The 23,326-nt window shown below is 39.6% G+C and overlaps 6 protein-coding genes and 1 long non-coding RNA gene across 11 annotated transcripts in view; 2 read left to right on the top strand and 5 right to left on the bottom strand.

Annotated features, from left to right (window-relative positions):
- The window catches only part of LOC124349367 (neuron navigator 3-like), a 30,129-nt gene extending 28,871 nt beyond the window's left edge, over window positions 1-1,258 (bottom strand). Inside the window, exon 1 of the mRNA XM_046799899.1 lies at window positions 819-1,258. The gene's annotated coding sequence lies outside the window, so the exon portion shown is untranslated. The remainder of the gene's footprint in view (window positions 1-818) is intronic.
- Window positions 1-23,326, top strand: part of LOC124350343 — a 62,531-nt gene that overhangs the window by 33,312 nt on the left and 5,893 nt on the right. The window lies entirely within an intron of this gene.
- On the bottom strand, window positions 1,459-3,032 carry LOC124349800 (D-beta-hydroxybutyrate dehydrogenase, mitochondrial-like). The gene is made up of 4 exons (XM_046800650.1): window positions 2,745-3,032; window positions 2,324-2,659; window positions 1,869-2,255; window positions 1,459-1,776 (listed from the first exon to the last, which is right to left on the bottom strand). Exons 1-4 carry the CDS (start codon window positions 2,946-2,948, stop codon window positions 1,561-1,563), a joined length of 1,143 nt encoding a protein of 380 aa, XP_046656606.1. The 5' UTR covers window positions 2,949-3,032; the 3' UTR covers window positions 1,459-1,560.
- On the bottom strand, window positions 4,623-6,643 carry LOC124349772 (D-beta-hydroxybutyrate dehydrogenase, mitochondrial-like). Its single transcript, XM_046800612.1, has 4 exons — window positions 6,337-6,643; window positions 5,595-5,930; window positions 5,125-5,517; window positions 4,623-5,045 (listed from the first exon to the last, which is right to left on the bottom strand). Exons 1-4 carry the CDS (start codon window positions 6,520-6,522, stop codon window positions 4,785-4,787), a joined length of 1,176 nt encoding a protein of 391 aa, XP_046656568.1. The 5' UTR covers window positions 6,523-6,643; the 3' UTR covers window positions 4,623-4,784.
- On the bottom strand, window positions 7,056-12,805 carry LOC124349774 (D-beta-hydroxybutyrate dehydrogenase, mitochondrial-like). Of its 2 annotated transcripts, XM_046800615.1 has the most exons (5): window positions 12,567-12,805; window positions 12,170-12,502; window positions 11,701-12,087; window positions 11,446-11,624; window positions 8,306-8,471 (listed from the first exon to the last, which is right to left on the bottom strand). In XM_046800615.1, the coding sequence occupies exons 1-5, from the start codon at window positions 12,771-12,773 to the stop codon at window positions 8,444-8,446; spliced, it is 1,134 nt and encodes a 377-aa protein (XP_046656571.1). In that variant the 5' UTR covers window positions 12,774-12,805; the 3' UTR covers window positions 8,306-8,443. The 2 variants fall into 2 exon arrangements, with proteins under 2 accessions (XP_046656570.1, XP_046656571.1); XM_046800614.1 differs by lacking the exons at window positions 11,446-11,624; window positions 11,701-12,087; window positions 12,170-12,502; window positions 12,567-12,805 and adding exons at window positions 7,056-7,606; window positions 7,670-8,059; window positions 8,844-10,163 and having other exon boundaries at window positions 8,133-8,471.
- Window positions 13,075-16,039, bottom strand: LOC124349828 (D-beta-hydroxybutyrate dehydrogenase, mitochondrial-like). 2 transcript variants are annotated; one of them, XM_046800714.1, is made up of 5 exons: window positions 15,758-16,039; window positions 15,362-15,694; window positions 14,900-15,286; window positions 14,220-14,822; window positions 14,046-14,137 (listed from the first exon to the last, which is right to left on the bottom strand). In XM_046800714.1, the coding sequence occupies exons 1-4, from the start codon at window positions 15,926-15,928 to the stop codon at window positions 14,634-14,636; spliced, it is 1,080 nt and encodes a 359-aa protein (XP_046656670.1). In that variant the 5' UTR covers window positions 15,929-16,039; the 3' UTR covers window positions 14,046-14,137; window positions 14,220-14,633. The 2 variants fall into 2 exon arrangements, with proteins under 2 accessions (XP_046656671.1, XP_046656670.1); XM_046800715.1 differs by lacking the exons at window positions 14,900-15,286; window positions 15,362-15,694; window positions 15,758-16,039 and adding exons at window positions 13,075-13,270; window positions 13,347-13,733 and having other exon boundaries at window positions 13,802-14,137; window positions 14,220-14,632.
- LOC124349499 (histone deacetylase 6-like) lies at window positions 16,441-20,136 on the top strand. Of its 2 annotated transcripts, none has more exons than XM_046800166.1 (16): window positions 16,441-16,540; window positions 16,638-16,786; window positions 16,920-17,103; window positions 17,183-17,280; window positions 17,363-17,536; window positions 17,608-17,800; window positions 17,875-17,934; window positions 18,006-18,095; window positions 18,151-18,260; window positions 18,327-18,577; window positions 18,639-18,745; window positions 18,803-18,853; window positions 18,911-19,026; window positions 19,104-19,263; window positions 19,341-19,452; window positions 19,527-20,136. In XM_046800166.1, exons 2-16 carry the CDS (start codon window positions 16,683-16,685, stop codon window positions 19,874-19,876), a joined length of 2,160 nt encoding a protein of 719 aa, XP_046656122.1. In that variant the 5' UTR covers window positions 16,441-16,540; window positions 16,638-16,682; the 3' UTR covers window positions 19,877-20,136. The 2 variants fall into 2 exon arrangements, with proteins under 2 accessions (XP_046656122.1, XP_046656123.1); XM_046800167.1 differs by having other exon boundaries at window positions 16,449-16,540; window positions 16,646-16,786.

Raw genomic sequence — 23,326 nt, 5'->3', positions numbered from 1 at the left:
TCATCATTACCGCGTGGCTTATGACCGTTGGTTCCCTTTTTTGAGATGGTCCGAGACGGTGTTTTATTATTATTTTTATGACACAACAACTCCTTCCTAAGAAATCAGCCGAAGGTCATTCGACTCGTTAGTCCCGTACACACACACAAAGTTGCGTGAACTAACCGAAATCTTTGGCTGTACAGCGCACGTAGCAAAAAGATTCGTGAGTCCCTACCAAAAAAGTCTTGACACCTGTCAAACAAAATAAAACGCGCTGAAAAGTTTGAGTTGCACACAACCGAAAAATTTTCCCGGATGATGTTTTGTTATGTACATGCGTGGGTGTGTTCTCTCTTCTCTCGGCGTGTTGCGGGCGAGTTGCCACATACTAGACAACGTTAGACGTGACTGCGTGACTCATGCCGAACGTGAACTAGTCATTATTCAACCCCCTTCTCTCTTTTGTGTACGACCAAGTCCTAGCTCGCCATAATTGATGATGAAATAAGCTTTTACTTCTCTCTACCACCGCAGATAGAAGGGTTTTTTTTCACTTGCGTCAGTCTGGATAAGCCATTCATTATTGTGGCTGACAGAAGTTAACTCGCAATGGGAACGTCCCTCTGTTTTCCATTCCGCATTCCGCAAATGAACCTGCCCGGAATCTTTTGTTTTGTTTTTATCCCCCAACGCCATCTAACGGCGAACAAATACACCAAACTTGTTTTTCTTTCAAAAAATGGATTTGGGGGGCCCATCAATCAAAAATACTAAAATAGCCTTTTCTAAAATTTGCATACAAAAAATGTAGTCTGAGAAAGTTCAGGTAGACTCACCATTTCTCCAACTTGATTCCCGGATATTTCTGGTAACAAAAAAGTAGGTTGATCTTCGTGGGCAGGTGGGCTGTGTAATCATCTCGTGGGTTTTGTAGCTGTTCATTTTCAACTCATCGGGCAGTAGTAGGGAGATTGACTCTTGCCAGATTCAATTAGCCAATCAAAGATGTAAGTGATGGGATGCTGTTCTTCTTTGAAAACTTGTTTGGGACTTCGTAGAGTCTCAAATATAGGTTGGCCAAGAACACAGTTTATAACTAGGGCACGAATGATATGGTTACGCTCATGACGTTGACTAAGCCTAAACATGTTGATGGTCACTTGAGAAATTAATTTCACCGCGTGGACCAGCACAAGAGCCCACACGAATAAATGAATTGTCTTGAGTTGGAAATCAAATTTCAACAAACATGTGCTCACTGAATTCACTACAGTGAAGGTAGGTCTATCAAGGTTCATGACTACGAGGTTACTGCTCATTAGAATAAAAGGTAAATGGGGGTAGGGTAATCAAAATGGCCATCTAGGTTTAGTCGCCCACACCACGACACTTTTACTTTCTTAAGGGTAAGGGTTTAAATAAATTTGAAATGCCAGGAATTTGTGAAAACGAATTAATGTAAATGTATTTTATTGTTGGACGAATCAACAAATTTCAACTATTTATAAATCGATTTTCCCGGATGATCGTACGAGATTGCGTTTAACGAAATCAATGACGTAAAAATAAATAATTCGATTAAATAATAATGAAAGGCTCGAAACCGGATAAGTTGCTCAGAGATGTGTTGGTTTCCAGTGCGAGAATCAGGTGATCGGTCATCCAATTGGGCAAATATTGTATTGCGTAAGCCACGACTTTTTCAGAAGGCGAAGCGATTATGTATCGATCCTTTGGGCGCAATTGGGCAATCGATTGAGCCATGGCATTCACGACGGCACTCGTGTCTTTCTCCTGTTCAATGACCGAGGAAAATGTAATCATTTTATATAATACCCCAAAACTACTCGACCGTGGAAAGATAAAAGAAATAAATTTTTATGTACCGACAATTCCATGGATATTTGACCGATTTCAATCTGTTTTTCGACGCAGTTGTTCCCGTAATCCATCCGGAGCTGGTCGTCCAATTGATCCCACATTCTCCGCACCGTTCGGGAGAAATTGAATTTGTCCGAATTGAAGTTAAGGGCGTCCGTGAAATTCCCCGGCTCAACCACGACGACTTGAACGTTGAAACGTTTCATTTCCAGTCGAAGGATGGCCGAATAAGACTCGATGGCGCCTTTTGTGATGGTGAATGGGCCGTTAAATGGAGACGGAGTCCGGTTCAGGATGGAGGAGACATTCACGATCCTTCCTTGGCTCTTGCGGATGAGCGGCAGGAAAGCGTTTGTCACGCGGATGACGCCAAATAAATTGACCGACATGACCTGTGTTAACCATATTCCCCAAAACGGAATTTAATCAAATTTCTATTGAATTTCTAACTCGTCTGTACCTTTTCATAGGCTTCGTTAGACGTCCATTCCAAAAAGCCTGTGCAGCAGGATTGGGCGGCATTGTTGACGACACCCCAAAGGCCTTGCAGCGGAAGGTTGTATTTAACATATTCGAGAGCTTTGTCGACATGTTCCTGATTTGTGACGTCCATTCGGATGACGTGAAGTCGTCCCGTCGCTTCGTCAAATCTTTTCAATTCGATGGCTCCGTCGCTCTTCTCGTCCAAACAACCCGCAAAGACGGTGAACCCCATGGCGTGCAATTTCTTGGCCAGTCCGTATCCGTATCCGGAATCGCATCCGGTGATCAAAACAGCCCGTCCTTCTTGCGTAACCTATCAAACAATATTTTCGTTAGAACATATTTGTCGATATCATTTGAAAATTAGAATCAATTTTAAGAGTCAATAAATGTCGCACCTGAAGTGAATTGTAGTTGGTACAAATTAGCAGGGCGAATCCGGCTCCACACAAAATAAAATAAGCCAACGAGAAATCACCCAGGACATAGGCCAGGTAAAAACACGTGAAAGCGGCCAATAATTGCCATTTGAAAAGGTGTCGGAGCTCGGCGAAAATGTCTGTAACATATTCTTGGGCTTCTTTCAAATCCTCGGCCTTCATCTTGATACGCACACTGACGAGCCTCTATTTCGAGTGATGCTTTTAGGTGCAGAGTTGCGCACATTGTGACGAGCAAAACAATCAAATTGGACTTGTCTCTCATATGCGTGTTGCTTTTTGGGTTGACTCACCGCATATCGATAACCGGTTGATGTGTACTACAAGTTGCATGAGGGAGAGCAAATCAACTGGCAGACGCTAGCAGTGTATAGCGATGGGTTCGTTTCACGGTACTCGTGACTTTCCGGTTTCCAGCAAAAAAAAAACAGAGTTGAATATTCACGCACCGGTTTCATTGGCACCATTCTTATATATGATCTTCGTATGTGTAAAGAGGCTTCAGGACTTGGTACACATTTCCTAAAAACATTAAAATACAAAAAACAAGTTCGTTTTTTTTTCTTTCCAGACAGGAGAAACGAAACAAAAAAAAAGAAGCAGCGCAAGAAATCTAAAGCTCATCAACATATGTTAAGAAATAGCTAGTGTGATATTTAATTTGATGGACTATTCTATGAGATTGAGACTGAATTTTACAAAGCCCAACTTCAACAGTATAAGATGTAATAAAATTAATGATGACTTTATCCCGTTTATTATTTTATTCAAATTCCTGAAGGTACAAGCAATTATGACCGTTTTGACGTTTCAATTTCTCTCGCTCTTTATTCGTATAATTTCAGTTAAAAAAAAAATAATATAATCTCATTCAATATAATCTTATTCAGTGTCAACTTTCAGATGACAACTGAAATGAACGAGGGGTGCGGTTTTATTCGAATAAAAGTTTAAAATAACGGTACAACAGTCAGCAACCGGCTCCCGGTGTGTACTTTCGAATAATTCAAATTAAAAAAGAAAAATCTGGTATTATAAAGAAGCGAAACCGTTACGTTTGGCCATCCCAAATAAAGAAATATACATACTATATTCTCCGAAAAACGATCTGATATTGCTCGGAGGCCAAGTAAAAATTCAAGAAAACCAGTTTTTGATAAATGTTTTGCTGGCCTTGCTTAATTATAACATACATGCGAAGGCTTAGTCTCTATATTCGACCTCGCCTGTTAGATAATACAGGTTCTAGCCTTTACATATTTGGGTTACGTAGGAAAAAAATGAATTTAATCAAGCAAAAAAAAATATATATCAGTCCGGATTGCATCGCTGATGTGGAAAGCTGAGCACATGTTTAGAATTCATTTTGATTTTTAATCTGATTGATGCTATGTAATGAATAGTACGAATGTGCAGTACGCTATAAAATACTTCAAAAGTTATGGAAATATTTTACGGCCTGTTTATTCGATAATCTTATTTTTTGGAAGAGAAGAGTGCAGAAAGTTATTTTCCAGCCTGGAGAGAAAGCACGAAAGGCTCCGTGTCTATTCTTCGTGCATAGGCCATTAGGGCAATGAACTTTCTTTGTCAAAAGTCTTGGTGTATTATTTCGACAACCGGTTTAGACACCGTGATTACCCCCATGTTATAAAATGGCTGCTGGAATAAGTTTTCTGTAGCGAGCCTATATATCAATTTGATCGTCTAATTCACCTCTATACTTTGACGGACTGGAAGGACGAATCTGCATACGCGTTGTTGGGTCCGGATCAGTAATCACGCTGGATCGTCGCCCTTTATTACCATTTTACAGTACTACAAAAATGTGTACGATTTAAATGAAATTATGCCCAATTTATTTGGCCGATCGCAAAATTAATAATTATGAGAAATCAATAAGAATTTATAGTTGGCGGTTTACAAATGTTGATCAGTATTTTGAGTTTGATATTTAAATTTGCCAATTTTCTCTCATCACTCAGTCAATGATATCATTCAACGAATCATAGACATTAAAGAAAGTACGGTGGCGAGCGAAGGAATCAAAACCAAATATTTGACATAAGGCACAGCTTCGATGGGAAAGGTTTGACTTTCAATTGCCATCACCATCCGATCGCTAATCCAGAGCGGCAAATTCTGCATTCCGTAAGCCATGATTTTGTCAGACGTGTTGGCCACGAAATATCGAGTCTTTGGGTGGAGTCGGCAAACTGCCTTCGCCATGGCATCCACAACGGCCTGCGGTTCTCCGGTCTATCCATCGGTCCAAAAAAAGATTCATTCAATACGATATTATATTTAAATGACTTATTATTTAGTAGGCTTTACTTACCGAAATTTCTACCAACTTTTGTGAGATTGAGATTTCTCTTTCTAAACATTCCAGTCCGTAATCATTCTGAATTTTCTCGTCCAACTGGTCCCACATGCGGCGAGAGTTGAAGGCGAAACCGCCTTGACCGTTGCAGGTGCTGAAGTTCGTGGCCGTCATGAAATTGCCCGGCTCGATCACGACGACTTTGACGTTGAAGCGTTTCATCTCCAGTCGAAGGATGGCCGAATAAGAGTCGATGGCATTTTTAGTGATCGAGTAGGAACCGGCGAACGGAGTCGCCATGCGGGCCATGATGGAGGAGACATTCACGATCCTTCCTTGGCTCTTGCGGATGAGCGGTAGAAAAGCGTTGGTCACGCGGATGACGCCAAACAAATTGACCGACATCACCTGCATCATCATGTCGTAATATTAAATGTTATACACCATTTAAATGTGGCCAAATATTTGTCTGTGAACAAGTATACCTTTTCGTAAACTGACATCGGAGTCCATTCCAAGAAACCTGGAGTGCTGGACTGGCCGGCATTATTGACGAGGCCCCAGAGTCCATTCTCCGGGAGATGTTTCTCCACATATTCGAGAGCGTTGTCGACATCTTCCTGCTTTGAGACGTCCATTTGAATGACATGTAGCCGTCCCGATTCATCGCCAAGTCTTTTCAGTCTGGTGGCTCCGTTACTTTTCTCATCGAAACAAGTGGCAAAGACAGTGAACCCCATGGCGTGTAATTTCTTCGACAGTTCGTGTCCGAATCCCGTGTCACATCCGGTGACGAACACAGCGCGCCCATTGGACGCAATCTGAAATTCATCAATAGGTAAACATTTAATTACATAAAAGAGAAAGCCGAGAACTCTGTTTTCTTTTTGACACTTATATTATATTGACAGGTATAAGTTAAAATTCACAAATTAGTAAACAGTGAGTTTGCAAGAAAATTTCGACATTCAAGATATCTATGGCCGTATTTTGAGTGACGCAGCGAAAAATTGTTGTCACGAAACTGGTTTGCCATTTTCTATTGGAATTTAGGAACAGGTTGTTCTTTGATTATATAAGTAGTAGTACTGGGTTAACATTTTTTACGTTGAAATAGAAATATCAAATTTTTTTAAATTTTGAAATCGCATAATAGTGTGTAAACTGCAACGATTTACTATATCAATTTTTGGCGCAATAAATGGCGGGACTATTTAAAATGCTTACCGAGAAAGTGTCGAAAATGGTTGAAATAAAGAGAACGAGTCCAGCTCCGCAAAAGAAATAATAGCACATTGTGAACTTGGAAAACAGATAAGCTAGATTTAAACACATGAAAGACAAGAACAATTGCCAGTTTTGATCCATAATGGTTTCCAGGATGAAGCGTTCCACTTGTTTAACCAGCAACATCTTTGTAGCACATCAACGGATCGAACCTTCGCGTTCAATCAACGAAATATCACGCGAATAGCTAGCTGTGTATGATGTTGACTAATACGCAGTCACACACATTGTGGGCAAGTTCAGCAACAGTGTCTTAGAATAAGGCACGCAGCTTCGTCTTTGCAAGCAACACAAAAGGTCGCCTTTATTTTGTTTGACTCCCCGTATATCGTCAGTAACCGGTTAATGAAGTAGGGCAGAGTTACTGGGAAAAAGCGCATGTCGGAAAATGTTGCTCGGTCGTGTACGTTGAACAATCTCAGCAGTTCTATCGCTCGATGTACAAATTTCAATGCTAATATGTTATACGTATACGCGGAAGACCCGAGCAGATTGATTTAACCTACTAATATTCGTGAATACATCTGTGCGGGGTCACACTTCGCACATGTCGTCCCAAAAAAAACCAGACGATTATTCGTAATTATATTAGCTTCTGGCTTTTATAGCAGAACAGGTTACGTTTAAATTATTTTGGGCAGGGTTGGCTTTCAACAAGATTTCCAAGTGAATTAATTTAATATTCTGAATTTGTTTTTATATAAAACAGAAGTAGTATAATTGCTGCTGAGTAGTACTGACAGAGAGAAAGTGGAAGGTTGCGTATTACAAGTGATATGCATTAAGGCTAAGGCTATATGCTTCTGGCCATTTCATTCGGGATTCTTGCATTTCTTGCGGATAAGTATAGTCGTTAGCGCAACATAAGAAAGCGCGTTGAAACAAATGACGATATCATACTTGAGGGCAAAATGAAATTGTTTTGTCCCTTCTTATTTATGGAACATTACATACAAATCATTGCACCCAACCAAAGTAAAGTGGCGAAAAAAGGAATCAAAACGACATATTTGAAATATTGCATACTATCGAATAGAACGGGATTATCTATAATGGCCAACAACAGACGATCGCTAATCAAGAGCGGCAAAAACTGCATTCCATAAGCCATTATTTTGTCAGACATGTTGGCCACGAAATATCGGTTCTTTGGGTAGAGTCGGGAAACTGCGTTCACCATGGCATCAACAACAGTATGGGATTCTCCGGTCTGTCATATTTGCAATAAATAAATAATTAATCATATTCATGCATGTAATTGTTAAACACTTACCGAAATTTCTGCCAGCTTCCGATTGATGGAAATTACTTGTTGGAAACATTTCTCTCCGTAATCGTTTTTTATTTTCTCGTCCAATTGATCCCACAAGCGACGTGATTGGCAAGTATCTTCACCAGCATTGCTTTTATTAATATTCGTGGCCGCCATAAAGTTGCCCGGTTCAATCACGACGACTTGGACGTTGAAACGTTTCATTTCCAGTCGAAGAATGGCCGAATAAGACTCGATGGCGCCTTTGGTAATAGTGTAGCAGCCAGAAAACGGAGATGTCATGCGGTCCATGATGGAGGAAACATTCACGATCCTTCCTTGGCTCTTGCGGATGAGCGGCAGAAACGCGTTGGTCACGCGGATGGCGCCAAACAAATTGACCGACATTTCCTGATCACGTAAAATATAATTTAAATAGATCTAGAAATCATTCTTCATCTATTTTAACGATTTTTAATTTTACCTTCTCGAGAACATAAGTTGGAATCCATTCGAAACAACCTGGACTGCTGTATTGCCCGGCATTGTTAACGACACCCCAGAGTCCATTCTCCGGAAGATGTTTCTCCACGTAGTCGAGAGCTTGGTCCACCTCTTCTTGTTTGGTGACGTTCATTTGAATGACATGAAGCCGTTGTCCCGTTTCGTCGCCAGTTCTGTTTAGTTCGATGGCTCCGTTGCTCTTCTCGTCCAAACAACCCGCAAAGACGGTGAATCCCATTGCATTTAATTTCTTCGCAAGCTCGTTTCCAAATCCCGAATCACACCCGGTGATCAAAACAGCACGTCCAGTAGATACAAGCTGAAATTCATCAGTCCGTTAAATTGCTTATAAGGAAATGGAGAAAAAAGAAAATTCCGAAATTTGGGATTTGCTCATGCTATACTATACGTAGTTGCCGTATAGCGAATTCGCAAGAATGTGTCGTCATAATTTAGAAAATGTACACGCAATGACAAATGACACAGCAAAAACGCTGCTTGCTTTCACGAAACTGGTTGGCATTAGATCAGGAAAAGATTCTTTGGTACAGTCAACTCAAAATCTGCTTCTTATTTTTGCATTGATTTAAATAAAACCGCTATTGTGTGTCACAAATTTTCAATGGTAAATGAGTGGAAATTAGTAGAACAATTATGTCACAATAATTGGGTCAATATTTCAAGTGCTTACCGAGAGAGTTCCAAAGTAGACTGAAATCAAGAAAGCGAATCCGGCGATGCACAAGAGAAAAGAGCACAGTGGGAACTTGGCTATTGCATAAGCTAGGTTAAAACATATAAATGACAACAACAATGGCCAGTTTTGATCCAGAATCGTTTCCAGGATGAATTCTTCAACTTTTTTAGCGATCATTTTTGGTAGCACTTCAGTGGGGAAATCCCCCTCGTTCACTAGCGAAATTTCACTTGAATATGTTTTTGCATGATGCTTACTTATTCGCAGTTGCACGCGTTGTGGGAGTAACACAGTCTGAGAGTCTAGACCTTAGGCATGTGGGCTCACTCACCGCAGGGTATTTCGTCGGTAACCGTGTCAAAAGAAATAGGAGAGAGTTTTTTTAAAAGAGAAAATAGCGATAAATTTGGTTAGAAAACGCGTCCGTTATGTAAGAATTAGTCAAACCGAGAAAATTTTGCGCAAGTGTTATACGCACTGGGTTGGCTCAAATAAGATGATGTTATTTTAGTTACGATCGTAAGATTTCTCAAATTCCCCCAACTACCCCAATGTTGGCCCCATTTCCCATTTTTGTAGTGCTTAATTGACTTGTTGCCTTGAGTTTGCGAAAAAATTTGCGGTGCCGTTGGCTTTAGGTAATTATAGCATTTATTCCTCTTGATGACTTCCAAGTGGGTGTTGGAGGGTCTTATTGTGACGGTTTCGATCTAAAAGTGATTATCTGCGAGGTTTCGTGCAATTTTTTACTTTGATCTTGATTGTGGAAGTGCTCAGTGAAATTTGATGATGATGAGAGCTTTTATTGTTTTTGCGCAATTTGGATTTAGGGGGGAGGTTCGATTAAAAAATTTCTATCGATATTTTACTGCTAATTAGAAAATTAGTGTCGTCTGCTAACTCTGCTTTGTTTGATTGTTTCGTTTGCAAGTTTGAAAAAGAGACAAAGTTTAAGATTGCAAAGAAAACTGAACGAAAACTTCTTTGGAAACGTACGTGGCTGCACGAAAAAAAAGCAGAACAAATGAAATTACGAAAATGTGGTCGTCGTGTCAACTCTAGTCGCGTCTATTTCTAGAATCGCTTAATACGCACTCCATGCTGTCTATAGCAGGTAAAAAACTAAAAATACGAACAGAATGATTATGGGAGCTTAAATAGAATAGTTGAACCTGTTTATGTGTGAAATGTGAGTTCCTGGTTATTTTTTATCATGTCCTGTCGATGCATTGCAGTTTGTTTGCACTATGTAATTTTTTTCCTTTGTTCAGATTTGAGGCCAGAGCCAGCCATGATTATCACAAGTTATGCCAGTTTTGCTTCAATCTCAGCTTCATATCTTAGGTAATGAAATTGATTGATGATGAGCCATTTTTCGTTACTTTTATTAACCTGCGACCTGCTAGATGTATCAATGATACATGACTCGCATAAATGTGCATGGACACCTTAAATTCTCCCATTTAGTAACAATTAGGGCTTATCAACTGTCTTCTTTCTTAATTTCCCTTACTTGTTGTTTCTGTAAATATTCTTCGTAAACCCATTTTTTATTTTGATAAACAACATCCCTCTAGATTGGAGAACCTACCGATGTCAGTGGAGTTAAGGATCTGTTCTCCCCCTTTCTTTAAATCTCCACTGTCCTCGTGTACACCCATCACGAGTCTGAAGTCCTTTTTTCCTATCCTGCCTCACTGCCTGGTGGATTCAATTTTTCAGCGGATGGAGCACTTGTGGCCTGGCCGCATTTCCCAGGCTTAAAGGTAGGGAAAATGTGTCTGCATTCTTGTTTTTTGACTATTTGGTGGCGTTGGTTATGAATCGTTACGTATCGAATTATGAGTATGATCGAGTTCAATCGAGTAGTACGTACGATTTTTCCTGAGCTATGCGATTGACTGTGAACTCTCTTGCCGTTAAATAACTCATTTGTAAAACTACTGCACAGATAAGGCTTGTTTTTTACTACCTCACAACTTTGTCTCTGGGTCAATCATCAAATTCAAAAACATTTTAACTTTTAACACTTGAAGAAAAATGCAAAGTCTAGAAGATGTCGTCCCTTATCGCTTGTTGACTTTTGCGCGTTCTGGATTTTATCAGTGACTTTGTATCACTTTCGAAATAGATACCATTTTCCACAGGGGATGTAGCTCAGATGGTAGAGCGCTCGCTTAGCATGCGAGAAGTACGGGGATCGATACCCTGCATCTCCAACTGTTTTTCTTTTTGCGAAACATTATTTTAATAACCTATGGGATTTTATGCCGAATGCCAGAAAGTTAAACTAAAATAAAGAAATTTATTTGCATTTTTATAGGGTATTTGCAGTAAATATGCGTGCGTGTTAGTCACAGTCCACAGCATGATAATTAAATTCTTTACTACGTTATTTACTGAACATTTGATTTTTCGTTTCAATTTAAATTAACATTAAATTAGAACAAGTAGCAGAATAAATAGTATCACATTTTTATTTGAGCCTATGCTGTTAGATTTTTTTTTAAGCCAGATTTCTGGGTAAACATTAAAACGGGAAATACCAAATGGTAAAACGGAACGAAAACATAAACGAGTCGTGATTTAGCGGTACAAGTTAATTAACTGCGACTGGAATGAGAGTCTCAAACGGTCAGTCAAAGTGGTAGGCAAAAACTGAATGGAATAGGTCATAATTTTGTCCAAGAGACTAGCTTCCAAATAGCGGTTTTTCGGATGTTCTCGGTAAAGGGCGTCCGTCATAGAAGTTATTACCGAGCCACTGTCCCTCTCCTTCAAAAATATCGTAAATTAAAAATTGAAGAAACATTTTCATTTGATCAAGTTACGAGGGTATAAGCCTACTTACCGAAAACTTCATAAGTATTTCACCAATCCGAAGCTGCCTATCGAAATTCGCTTTCCCGTAGTCCTTTTTAACCGACTCGTCCAGTCGATCCCACGTTTCATTGGCCATGGCGTTCAAGCCTTCTTTGCCGGAGATGACATTGGTGGCGGCCAAGAAATTGCCAGGCTCGATCATACTGACTTTAACCTTAAACGGGATCATCTCGAAGCGAAGAATGTCCGAAAAAGCCTCCATTGCAAATTTGGTGATGCTGTAAGCACCCAGGAACGGATCGGCAACACGGCCCAGAACGGAGGAGACGTTCACTATGCGGCCTTGGCTCTTGCGGATGAGTGGCAAGAATGCTTTTGTCACACGGATTGTGCCAAACAAGTTTACAGAGGCGACCTGTGGGTAACACAATTCAGATAAGGAATATTAATTTAAAGAAAGACACAAATATTTATCTTTTGGGTTATTAAATGGGTACCGCTTTGTAATCTTCTATGGGAAGCCATTCTAAAAATCCCACGATGTAGCGACCCGCATTGTTGACCACACCCCAGAGGCCCAACTTGGGCAAATGCCTTTCCACGTATGCGCGAGCTCGATCGACATCTTCTTGGTTAGTGACGTCCATTTCGATTACGTGCAGTCGTCCAGTCTCATTACCAATGCTTTGCAGACCCAGAGCTCCGTAGCTCTTTTCGTTCAAACAACAGGCAAAGACGGTGAAGTCCATGGAATGTAAATTTTCGGCCAGTTGATGGCCGAAGCCCGAGTCACATCCGGTGATGAGAACAGCTCGACCTTTAGGTTTGATCTACAACCATCGTTTTAAAAAATTAAAAAGTTAAGCGGTAAATAAAAGACGCTAAGAAACTTACGGAAATGGAATTGTAGTAGCCGTAAAACAGTTGGGCGATTCCAGTCAAGACCAAAGCAAAACACCATAGGGGGAAAACGTAAGAAATAAAATAAGCGAGATTGAAACAAATGACTGCTGGCAGAAATTGCCATTTCAGAACTTTCAAATATCCCATTTTGTTTGCTGCGATCGGGTGTGCAAGAGGTGTGCCAAGCACGTCTTCCATTGCAAAATGCCAACTGCCAACGAAATGTTACAGTTAACTAGCTATTTTATACACATATTCTGCATGCGTTTCAAAAACGATTTAAAGAAAAAGCTCCCTCTTTATCATCCAACGTTTTTTCTCTTTAAAATTACGATTGCAAGACGATTCTTTCATAGTTTCAACGAATTTAAGAACGTCGGAAATGCCAGTTTATAAGCGCTTTCCAAGAATATTGTGTTACTCTAACCCTGCTCAACAAAGACAAGCTGTTATATAATTATTGTATCCAATTAGTTCATTGAGTAGTGTACACGCAGAAAAAATTAATCATACATGTACTTGAGTAATTGAGTGTGGAAAAAGAGTCTCAGATGATTAGAAAGAAAGGTGGGCAAGAACTGAATGCAACAGGCCATTGTTCTATCGAACAGATTAGCTTCGAAATAGCGGTACTTGGGAAACAATCGGCAAAGGGCATCGGACATGGCGTTGATAACACAACCGATATCTCTTTCCTGAATAGAAAATTTCAGATCAAACAACATTAGTCTTGGAAAATTGGGAACATGTGAACAAATAAAAGAGACATACCGCCAAATTCAAAAACGCTTCCCAAAGACGAGTTTGTCTTGATAAACTCTCCTCCCCGTAATCTTGTTTAACGGAATCGGACAACTGATTCCACATTTGGCGGGTCCTGGCATTTGAACCATCTTTGCCTGCGACTATGTTCACTGCTGACATGAAGTTACCCGGTTCAATTAAACTGACTTTCACTTTGAGCGGATTGATCTCCAAGCGGAGAATGTCCGAGAAAGCCTTCATCGCAAATTTGCTGATACAGTAGGCACCTAAAAATGGGTCTGCAACTCGACCCAAGATGGATGAGACGTTAACTATTCTTCCGCGGCTCCTGCAGATTAACGGCAAGAAAGCTTTCGTCACACGCATGACACCGCATACATTAACCGATGAGAGCTTGATAAAGAAAAATGGAATGAGAAATTCACCATAACTGTGATGTCGACACCAATAGCAATATATACCGACTCATAGGTTTCCAAGGGGAGCCATTCCAAAAAGCCCAATCTGTAGCAACTGGCATTGTTAACGATACCCCAAAGTCCCTTCTTCGGGAGGCGATCCTCCACAATTTTGCGAGCTCTATCCACATCTTTTTGGCTGGTGACGTCCATTTGAATAACATGCATACGACTAGTGCGACTGCCAATCTTTCTTAGACCTACAGCAACAGCGCTCGTCTCACTAGTCAAGCAGCAGGCAAACACGGTGAACTTCATGGCATGCAATCTCTCAGCTAATAAATGTCCGAAGCCGGAATCACAGCCGGTGATTAGGACAGCTCGATCTTTAGGCGAGATCTATATTAATGAAATTCAAAATATTGCAAAGACAAATCTCTGATGAATATGAACTCACAGGAACAAGTTATTTTATTTTTACGGAGACAGTTTGGTAGAAGAATAGGACCACTTGGGTTAATCCAACGCCGCCGATGAAAACGCACAACATTGGAAATCTATCTGCTATTGAAAAAGCTACATTTAAACAAATTATAGCTGGTCCAAACTGCCATTTAAAAAATCTAACAAGGAGCATGTTCTTCACTTGAATTTTGTCTTAATACTCGAGAGGTGGTACCGTCTATACCCACGAAGAACGAACCTACAATGAACCAATTCCACCGAATTCTCCTCTATATATACACTACACATTACGAATAGCCTAGACAATTTTGTTGCACTGGTGTTAGCGGACTGTTTAAGCGCAATACTTTTAATTGAATCAAACAGAAAAAAAGATAATCAAAACTTGTTATGGGATATGAAATTGCTATGTGTAATGGCAAAGCGAAGATTAATGATTGATAGTGAGTAGCTGTGCGTGAAAGATCAGTCGCAGACGGTCAACAAACGAAGTGGGCAAATATTGAATCATCACGGTCAGAAGTTTGTCGAGCATCGAGGTTTCCAAGTAGCGGTTTTTGGGATGTTCTCTGTAAAGTGCTTCTGTCATAGCGTTAATAACGAAACTGCCATCTCTTTTCTGTTTCGCAGAGCATAAAAATTAACGCGCAATTAGGATAGGAAAGATTTTTAAATTTAAATTTAAAAATAATTTACCGATAAATCGAGGAGAATTTCACCGATCCGAACTTGTCTCTCTAAACTGTCTCTCTCATAGTCTTTCTGAAGCGACTCGTCCAATTTGTCCCACATGTGACGTGCCATCAGAACCAAATCGTCTTTGCAGGAATTGCTGTTGGCCGATGAGAAGTAATTACCTGGTTCAATCGTGCTTACCTGAACTTTGAAGGGTTTCATTTCGAGACGAAGGACATCCGAGAAAGCCTCAAGCCCGTGCTTGGTGATGCAATAGGCACCCATGAACGGTGCCGCAACACGACCCAATATTGATGACACATTGATTATTCTTCCTTGGTTCTGGCGGACTAGCGGCAAAAAGGCTTTCGTCACGCGTATTGCGCCAAACAAATTGACCGATGCGAGCTGTCAAAATATTAATCAAAATTAAGAATCGCTACAAATTATTAGGTGATAAATAAAATTAGAAATCAAGCCTACCGTTTTGTATGTTTCAACCGGGAGCCATTCCAAGAATCCCACATCGTATCGATCAGCATTGTTAACGATACCCCAGAGACCCATTATTGGAAGGTGGTTTTCCACATATTCACGAGCTTCGTCGACATCTTTTTGAATATTCACGTCCATGTGAACGACGTGCATTCGTCCGGTCCTTTTACCGTTGCTTTTCAAACTTAAAGATCCTTTACTTGTTTCATCCAAGCAACAAGCAAAGACATAGAAATTCATGGCGTGTAATTTTTCTGCCAACTGATGTCCGAAACCGGAATCACATCCGGTGATTACAACAGCTCGTTCTTTCGGTTCGATCTGCGGCCAAATTCAATATTTGCTTGAGACGAGGTAATTAATAATCAAATAAAATTTGCTTACCGAAAGAGAATTGTAGTAGATGCGGGTCAATTGGGAAAGTCCGGCCCCGACCATAAGAATGCAACAAACCGTTGATAAATCGGCCACTAAATATGCCAGATTGAACCAGATTATTGCTGGGAAAAGATCCCAGTTCACAATTTGGAAGAGTCTTGTTTGATGGTTTTCCATGATTTACGGTTGTGAAGTGAATGGCAGGCAATAAAGAATAATAGATGAACCGAAATTTCAGACCACATCGACTTTTTTTATGCTGTTACATAAATAGCAGTGTTGCGCAAAATGTTCAACGTTGCACTGGAATAACATAATAAAATAAGTAGCCTACAATTTTGTTCATAGGAATTTCAAAAATTGGACGTCTAAACCACGTATGTGTGCTAGGAAATAAGCAACCCCATGGGATTCATTTGAGAAAAAAGGCGTTTTTTTTTGCAAAATTCGTTTGAATTCTGAATTATAAAGAAAAAGTTGGTCTCTTTAAGCCGAAGTGTCGGCATAATTGCAACCTGCGGAGCGAAAGAAACTAAAAACAAGGCAACAAGAAAAGAAAGGAAACTCTGAAAGTGTTGTACACTAGCTAAAGTGGGGAATTGCGATTCAAATTTGCCGCTTGGGTTTTGGATATCCTTAGTTTAGGTTAGGCCTACATTTCTCACATTCCTTTCCCGCATTTTACCACCTCCATGTAAACAAAAAACAGGTGGAGAGTAGGAGGAGACGTAAATTGACAGACTGTGAGCGCTGTGAGATTCAATTCATCAATTGCAGTCTTCGGTTGAAGTACGAATATCAGGCATTTATAATCATATTAATAGTTTACTGTTTAAGTTTAATGTACTAAATACTAAGTTTTAACATCATTCTATTAATAAAATAGGGTTTCAGTGTTTCACATAGTGCCTGTTGAGTGTTGACGACAAAAATGACGACAGGAGTTGTTTACGACCAGCGCATGGCTGACCACAAGTGCTTGTGGGATTTAAAATACAACGAAAAACCCGAAAGATTTATTAATGTACTGAGACGGTAAATACTGAAATTATTTTAAACAAGATGAAAATGCTTGATTTTTCAATTTTCTGATGTTACTTTTCATCAACTGCAATTATAATAACATTTGCTTTCTCCATCTCTTATCTATTTGCGCTTACAAACAAAGATGTGAGGAGCTAAAACTTTTGCAAAGATGCCTTCCTCTCAAACCGAGAGAAGCTACAGAAAAAGAATTACTGAAGCTGCACACACCTGATATGATAAGCATCTTAAAGGACACAGAAAGCATTTCTGATGAAGAAGCCTTAGAAAAACTAAGTTCCAAGTATGATTTTCTGTATATTCATCCGGTAAGGTTTATTCTTTTGAAATATTTCCCCCACTAATTTCATACATTTATCAATGTTTTTTTTTAAATTCATTGTTTAGAGCACCTATCAGTTATCATTGTTGGCTGCTGGATCAACAGTTGAGCTGGTATCTAACATACTAGATGGGAAAATAAGAAATGGAATGGCAATTATTAGGTATGTATGAAATGTTTGAAGAAGTCTTGCCTGATTGTATTAATTACCTAATTAATAAAATTCTAATAATTACCAAATATAGACCACCTGGTCACCACGCAATGAAAAGTGAGTACTGTGGATACTGTTTTTACAACAACGTCGCAATTGCTGCCCAACATGCCCTTGATAATCGCGGCCTAAAAAGGATACTAATAGTGGATTGGGACATTCATCATGGACAAGCTACTCAGCAAATGTTTTATGATGATCCAAGGTAACTGTGAATCCTGTTGGTTTTAAATTTTGTGTGTGAAGTCTTATGTCTCTCACCTTCTTTGTGCACAGGGTTTTGTATTTTTCGATTCACGGATTTCAAAACGGAGCATTTTGGCCTCATTTGCGAGAATCTGATTACCACAACATCGGCCGTGGTGCTGGCTTAGGCTATAACATCAATGTGCCAATGAACGAGGTTAAAATGGGCAACAGTGATTATATGGCGATATTTCATCAACTCCTCTTACCCATCGCTTATGAGGTGTGGAATTTTTAGTCGCGTTATTCCGTGATAGGCTAAATTCTGGGTGCAATCTTTATTATTTACCTTCACAGTTTAATCCTGAACTAATTATAGTAAGCGCTGGTTACGACGCTGCTCTTGGATGCCCAGAGGTAATGTCGGAATCAAAATATTTAATGTTGTGTACATAATTCCATACTGTATTATTTCTTGCTTGAAACAGGGTGAAATGGAAATAACACCGGCGTGCTATAGCCATTTTACGAATTCCCTTATGGGTCTGGCAAATGGTCGGCTAGCTGTAGTCCTTGAAGTAAGTGTCATTGTAACGGACGCAATCCAACAAATCTCACTAAAATTACTTTCAGGGAGGATACTGCTTGAAATCTTTGTCTGAAGGTGCTGCTCTAACATTGCGGACCTTGCTCGGCGACCCTTGTCCACCTCTCTTAAGCAATCTGGACACACCCACTAAAAGGTTCGTTATAGAAAGTGCTGATTCTCTCCTATTGGCTTTATTTTACCAACATTAACATTTTTAAAGTGCCCAAAACACGATTTTGAGTGTCATGTATGTCCTGCGCCGTTACTGGAAATGTCTTCAACATCTTGAAGTGTTTAGTGTTCAAGAAATTAAGGATGCGACGAAAATTCGTGAGAACCAATTCTGGCCGCAAATAGAATTTTTGGGCAGTGACGAAAAACCAGAAACATATCCAACCCGTGATATTTGTCCTGTGCAGGATCCGAAAGTTGCTGCAGAGCTTGATGCTCAGCTGGATGTTTTGATTGCTGGTTAACAATTTATTCATATTTGGTTTTGAACGTAACTAATCACTTCATTTTTTAAAATCAGGTACATGTTTGGACGTCCAACAGTATCGTGTTGGCTTCGTTGCAAACTCGACAGAATCTATAGAGTCACTATCCGAAATAGTTCAGCGCTGCCACATGCTCCCAACAGTTAGTGTATTCTTTTAATCATACGATGCAGTCTTAAAAATTTGAAATATTGGATAGGACCGAACTGAGACCGGGACTGGAGGAACAACCTCGGGAATTCTTTTGAATGTACGATCGGATTGACGCTCTTTTCAGAACTTCCTTTTTTAAAATTGTCGTATTCAGTTGATAGATAGTCTCGTTGATGGAACATGTCGAAGTGGTATCGCGATTGGCGACAACTCCTGTAATATTGTGGTCGATTCTTTGAAATATGCCATCGACGACCGAAGCCTTCAAAAGTAAGTTTCCTGCTACAACAATGTAAGGGAATGTTTGACTAGGAATTCGACGACTAATCATCATCTGTTTCATGCAGTGTGATGTTTATCGACATGAGAACTCATCCTGATCGCGAGATACAAAAGTTTTTCCAAGAAAATGTTCGTATTTTATACGCGTCGCTGTTTGCCTTTCTTGACTCATGTGGGTCGGAATCCGTTGGGGCTAAAAAATTTGCTGTCAACGTTGGCTTACAGGTTTTTATGAATTTATCTTCAAAAATTGTAAAAGGTCAAAACAAAAAATATGTTCTATCGCATCTTTGAAATTTTAGCAAAGTTGTGGAGATGGGGATGTTTTATCTGCTTTATTCCGTATCCTGTTGCCTGTGGCCTATCAGTTTGGACCCCAGTTAATTGTCGTGGCTGCTGATCATTCGCCATCAGGTACCGAAAATATTTTACAATTTTTTTTTTTTTTAATTCGTAACTTTCCAACTCATTTGTTAAAAATCACTTAGGAGGTGTTTCATCCGAATGTTTCGGTCAAGTCATTCACCTCTTAACATCGTTAAGTGGAGGTCGGTTAGCTGTTATTTTTCAACACAACAAGGATCCCAGTTCTTCATTAAGTGGGCTCACAATTTGCGTCAAAGCTCTGTTGGGAGATCCCATGTCAACTCCGGAAGGAACCAACCATCAACTAAATGTCGTATCAATGTGCGCAATTCGAAACGTAATCCGAGAGCAAAATGTCTTTTGGAATGCTTTAAAATTTGAAGTGCAAGTACCAGATATTAATGTTCTCATTCCACCGTACATGAATGATGAGAAGGTTTTGAGATACAACCCCGAGCTTCTCCAACATTAATTCCATTTACTCTCCAACTTTAAACAATCCGATTTTCCCTCTAGCACCGACTGTTTTTAAATCTGTTGTGTCAGTTAACCTCAACCCCTAAGGATCGTGAAGCGTTACCGTTCACTCGGTAACGCAAATTCTATTAAGGCTCGCACAATGAAGTACGAGCGTGTACGTGTATGAAGGTCGAATACTATGTAGTGCCACTCCAAACAACTTTCCTTTCGACTAGTTTCAATAAATTTTCTCATCTAAACAGCTTAAATTTATTCTATTTTAACTGTGTCACAAATTTCATGTCAATATGAATGTGAACGACACAAAATTCCCTTTCTTCATTCGCCAGTCGAAATCAAGCAACCAATCCTCCCCCCTCTTAACTAAACGCCAATATTTTAACAGTCCTGAGATATTCGTATGCAATAGCGCTACCAACTTGTACCGTAAGAATTAATATCCGTTTTTTGCTATCCTAGTTAAGTAGTTTATCTCTCTTCATTCCGATTCCCTCACTACGCTTCTACTCAACTGTCAACACCTTTCACTTACATAGTTGACCATCTGAATGGTCAAACAAAATCCATTAAAATTTGAAGCAGAAATACTAGAGTAACTAGTTGGACTTGTGGCTAGTCATGCAGAATCAGCATTTTAGTGCGTGTGTGTTTTTCTTGCGTACATTTACATTTCTCGTGGATATACATATTTGATATTTCCAGATATCAAGAGTTCACTGTTTAATTGCGCCTCTTTTGTCATTCGTTTTAATTATCTGGCTCATTTTCTTTTCATGAACTGCGCTTCACTTTCTTAAAAACAAAAAAAAGGTAAAATAAAAACTCTTTCGACGTCTCCCGGGTTTTCAACAGCTCGTTGTCAATTCTCTCGTTATCTAGAGCACTTCTTTGGTTGTGGCCTCAAATTCTTGTTAATTAATACAATTATTTCAAATTTTCAAATTGATTTACCGAAAATTAATTTTTTTTTTAATTTTTTTAAACCTACTTTGTTCATATCCATGCAACCTATCACCCTCCCTCCTTTCTCTCTCCTGTGTATCTCCTGCGTCAAGACAAGAAAAAATTGACAACGGATTTTGTATTCATATAGACTGAATTTGCGCCTTATTAATGAATGATCATTTTATTGAAAAGTGAGCATATTTTGTCGCAGCTTGATGATTAAGAACAAGGCATAAGAATTTTATCTTAACCTATATCAAAGGTACAATCTTATTTCAATTTTTTTCCCTCAACGCCATTAAAATTTACATCTGGCGCAACCTATAACAACACATTGATTTTAGAGTCAATTATGGTATAATTAACTATCCCTTATACTTGCAGCACGTCTTGGGGCTTCTAATGACTGTTCTGGGGCGGCAGACGACGTGGCTACCACCACGGGCGGCTGAGCTAGCCATACCAGAACAGTTATTGTATCCTAAACCATTCAGCGCAACAACCTGGGAAGAAGTTAATAACTCTCTCAATCGAACGTTAAATATAAATACAAAGTAAAGAAAAACTGAAGTGATGGAACCATAGCAATAGGAACAGGTGACGTTCGTGTAAACTAGACTTGTACGTATGCAGTAATGTGTTAATCAATACAATTTGCATGGCGCAACAAAGTTCACAAAGAGGAATTTTTTTAAAATAATAATTTCATGTTTTTTAACGCCATTTTCTTTGCCCGACCAATAATCTTCCCTATGCTGAATGTTTTTGACGTCATCCGAGTCCCTTTTGTCGTCCAGGAACATATCACTGGAACATGTAAATTTGCGCTGACATTTTCATCGCCTGGCTCTTTTATTTTTTCCATATTGCGGTTGATTGAGCTCGGGGCACTGGATTATCGATTTATATGCGCAGCATTGGGCGCTGAGAGAAATATTAACATGCAGCCCGCAGTGCGGTTTGTTGACTTTTTTTTCTCCCCCTTTCCAGCCAACAATGTTGTTGTTATTGTTGTGTCATGGCTTGTTATTTTGCGCCGGGTTTTTGTTGTCCCGTCTCCGCACCGCCCACATAGCCTTCTTCTCTCTAAAGGGCATGGCCGACAGCCTGCTGCTGGACGCTTGTTGGGTCCTTTTTAAAAATAGATTTTTGTTTTTGCTTCACACATGCACACCAGACAGGAATATTAGACGCCGTAAAACATCCCAATATGCAAATGTCCCATTTTACTGTCGTCCAAAACAGACCGTTTCGACATTTTTCTTTCGAATGATTTACTACATTTCAGCCGCTTTTATTTTGACTCTGCCAAATGGTTTGTTGGCCGATTGGGACCCGTCGTCACTTTGATACACAATCCAGATCCTATACTAGTATACTCTCGGTCTAATATTTATGGTCTAATTATATTTTTACGATCGAATTTTGTGCTGCGGTGGTGTGTAACACGAGAGCCTCAAAGACCATTCCGTCATACTCCCGTCATAAATTTCTTTAGCGGGTCAATCAGTTATATCCGGTGATTTTCAAGCGACGATAAAAGATTTTAAAAAACGAATGGACTATTGATGCCAAGCGTTATTTTTTTAAAAACAAATGGGTCACTCTTCTGCCCTTTTCAATTGCGCATTTCTGTCACGTTGAAGCGCGGGAATCAATTTTTTTTTCAAATCGAGTCGTCTAGACGATTTAGGGAAACAAAAAAGTGACACAAAGAGTGACGAAAGGTACGAAAATAATGGTCCTTTTTGCCCAGCACCTTTTCTTTTCTAATCTACAATTTATAGCGAAAATTTTTCTTTTTTGTTTTTTGATCGATAAATCGATTCATATCGCAGCCGGAATAAGTACAGAGAAAAACTAACTTGTTTTGTGACTTATTAAGCTGAAAGTTTAGAAACATTCCCGACACTTGGGACTATATATACCGGCCTGTGCTAGGTTTCCCCCCTTTTGGGATCGAATCATTGACGGACAGTTCCATCACGAGGCGACGCACACACACATCGGCAATCTTCTTTTGTGTGTGTCTGTCGTGTTGTAGAGCATCTGTTTTCTTCTTTCTTTTCATTTCCTATCGTCTAGTTTGATGAGGTGTCGGATCGATCGGGAAAAGGAGAAGATGATTCTTCTCGCCAAAAGAGAGAAAAACGTCCACGCAAATTGCGCGCGTGTGTTCTAATATTGTGTAACAAAAGTGCTGTGTGCGCAGGGCCGAAATAATTGGTAACCAGAGTCCTACACTCCCGCCAGGATTATTATTATGAAACCATCGCCAAAAAATAGAACAAAATCATCATAATAATAAAGTAGAGCCTGGGCGTCAACCTATCCCCCTTAATTGCAGTGCAAATCATTCAAAATGGTGTGGCATGTTGATTCCTGTGATTGTGATGAGGTGATGACAATTCGCATTCTCATCATTTTGCCTATTTGTTTATTTGTCATGGTTATTAGCACTTTTAGTACAAGAGTAGCTGTCTATCGGGTTATTGCA

The sequence above is a fragment of the Daphnia pulicaria genome, chromosome 7 (genome assembly GCF_021234035.1).
Source record: "Daphnia pulicaria isolate SC F1-1A chromosome 7, SC_F0-13Bv2, whole genome shotgun sequence".
Taxonomy (NCBI): Eukaryota; Metazoa; Arthropoda; class Branchiopoda; order Diplostraca; family Daphniidae; genus Daphnia; species Daphnia pulicaria.
The sequence above is the reverse complement of the archived record's forward strand: the minus strand, read 5'-3'. Positions and strand labels throughout refer to the sequence as shown.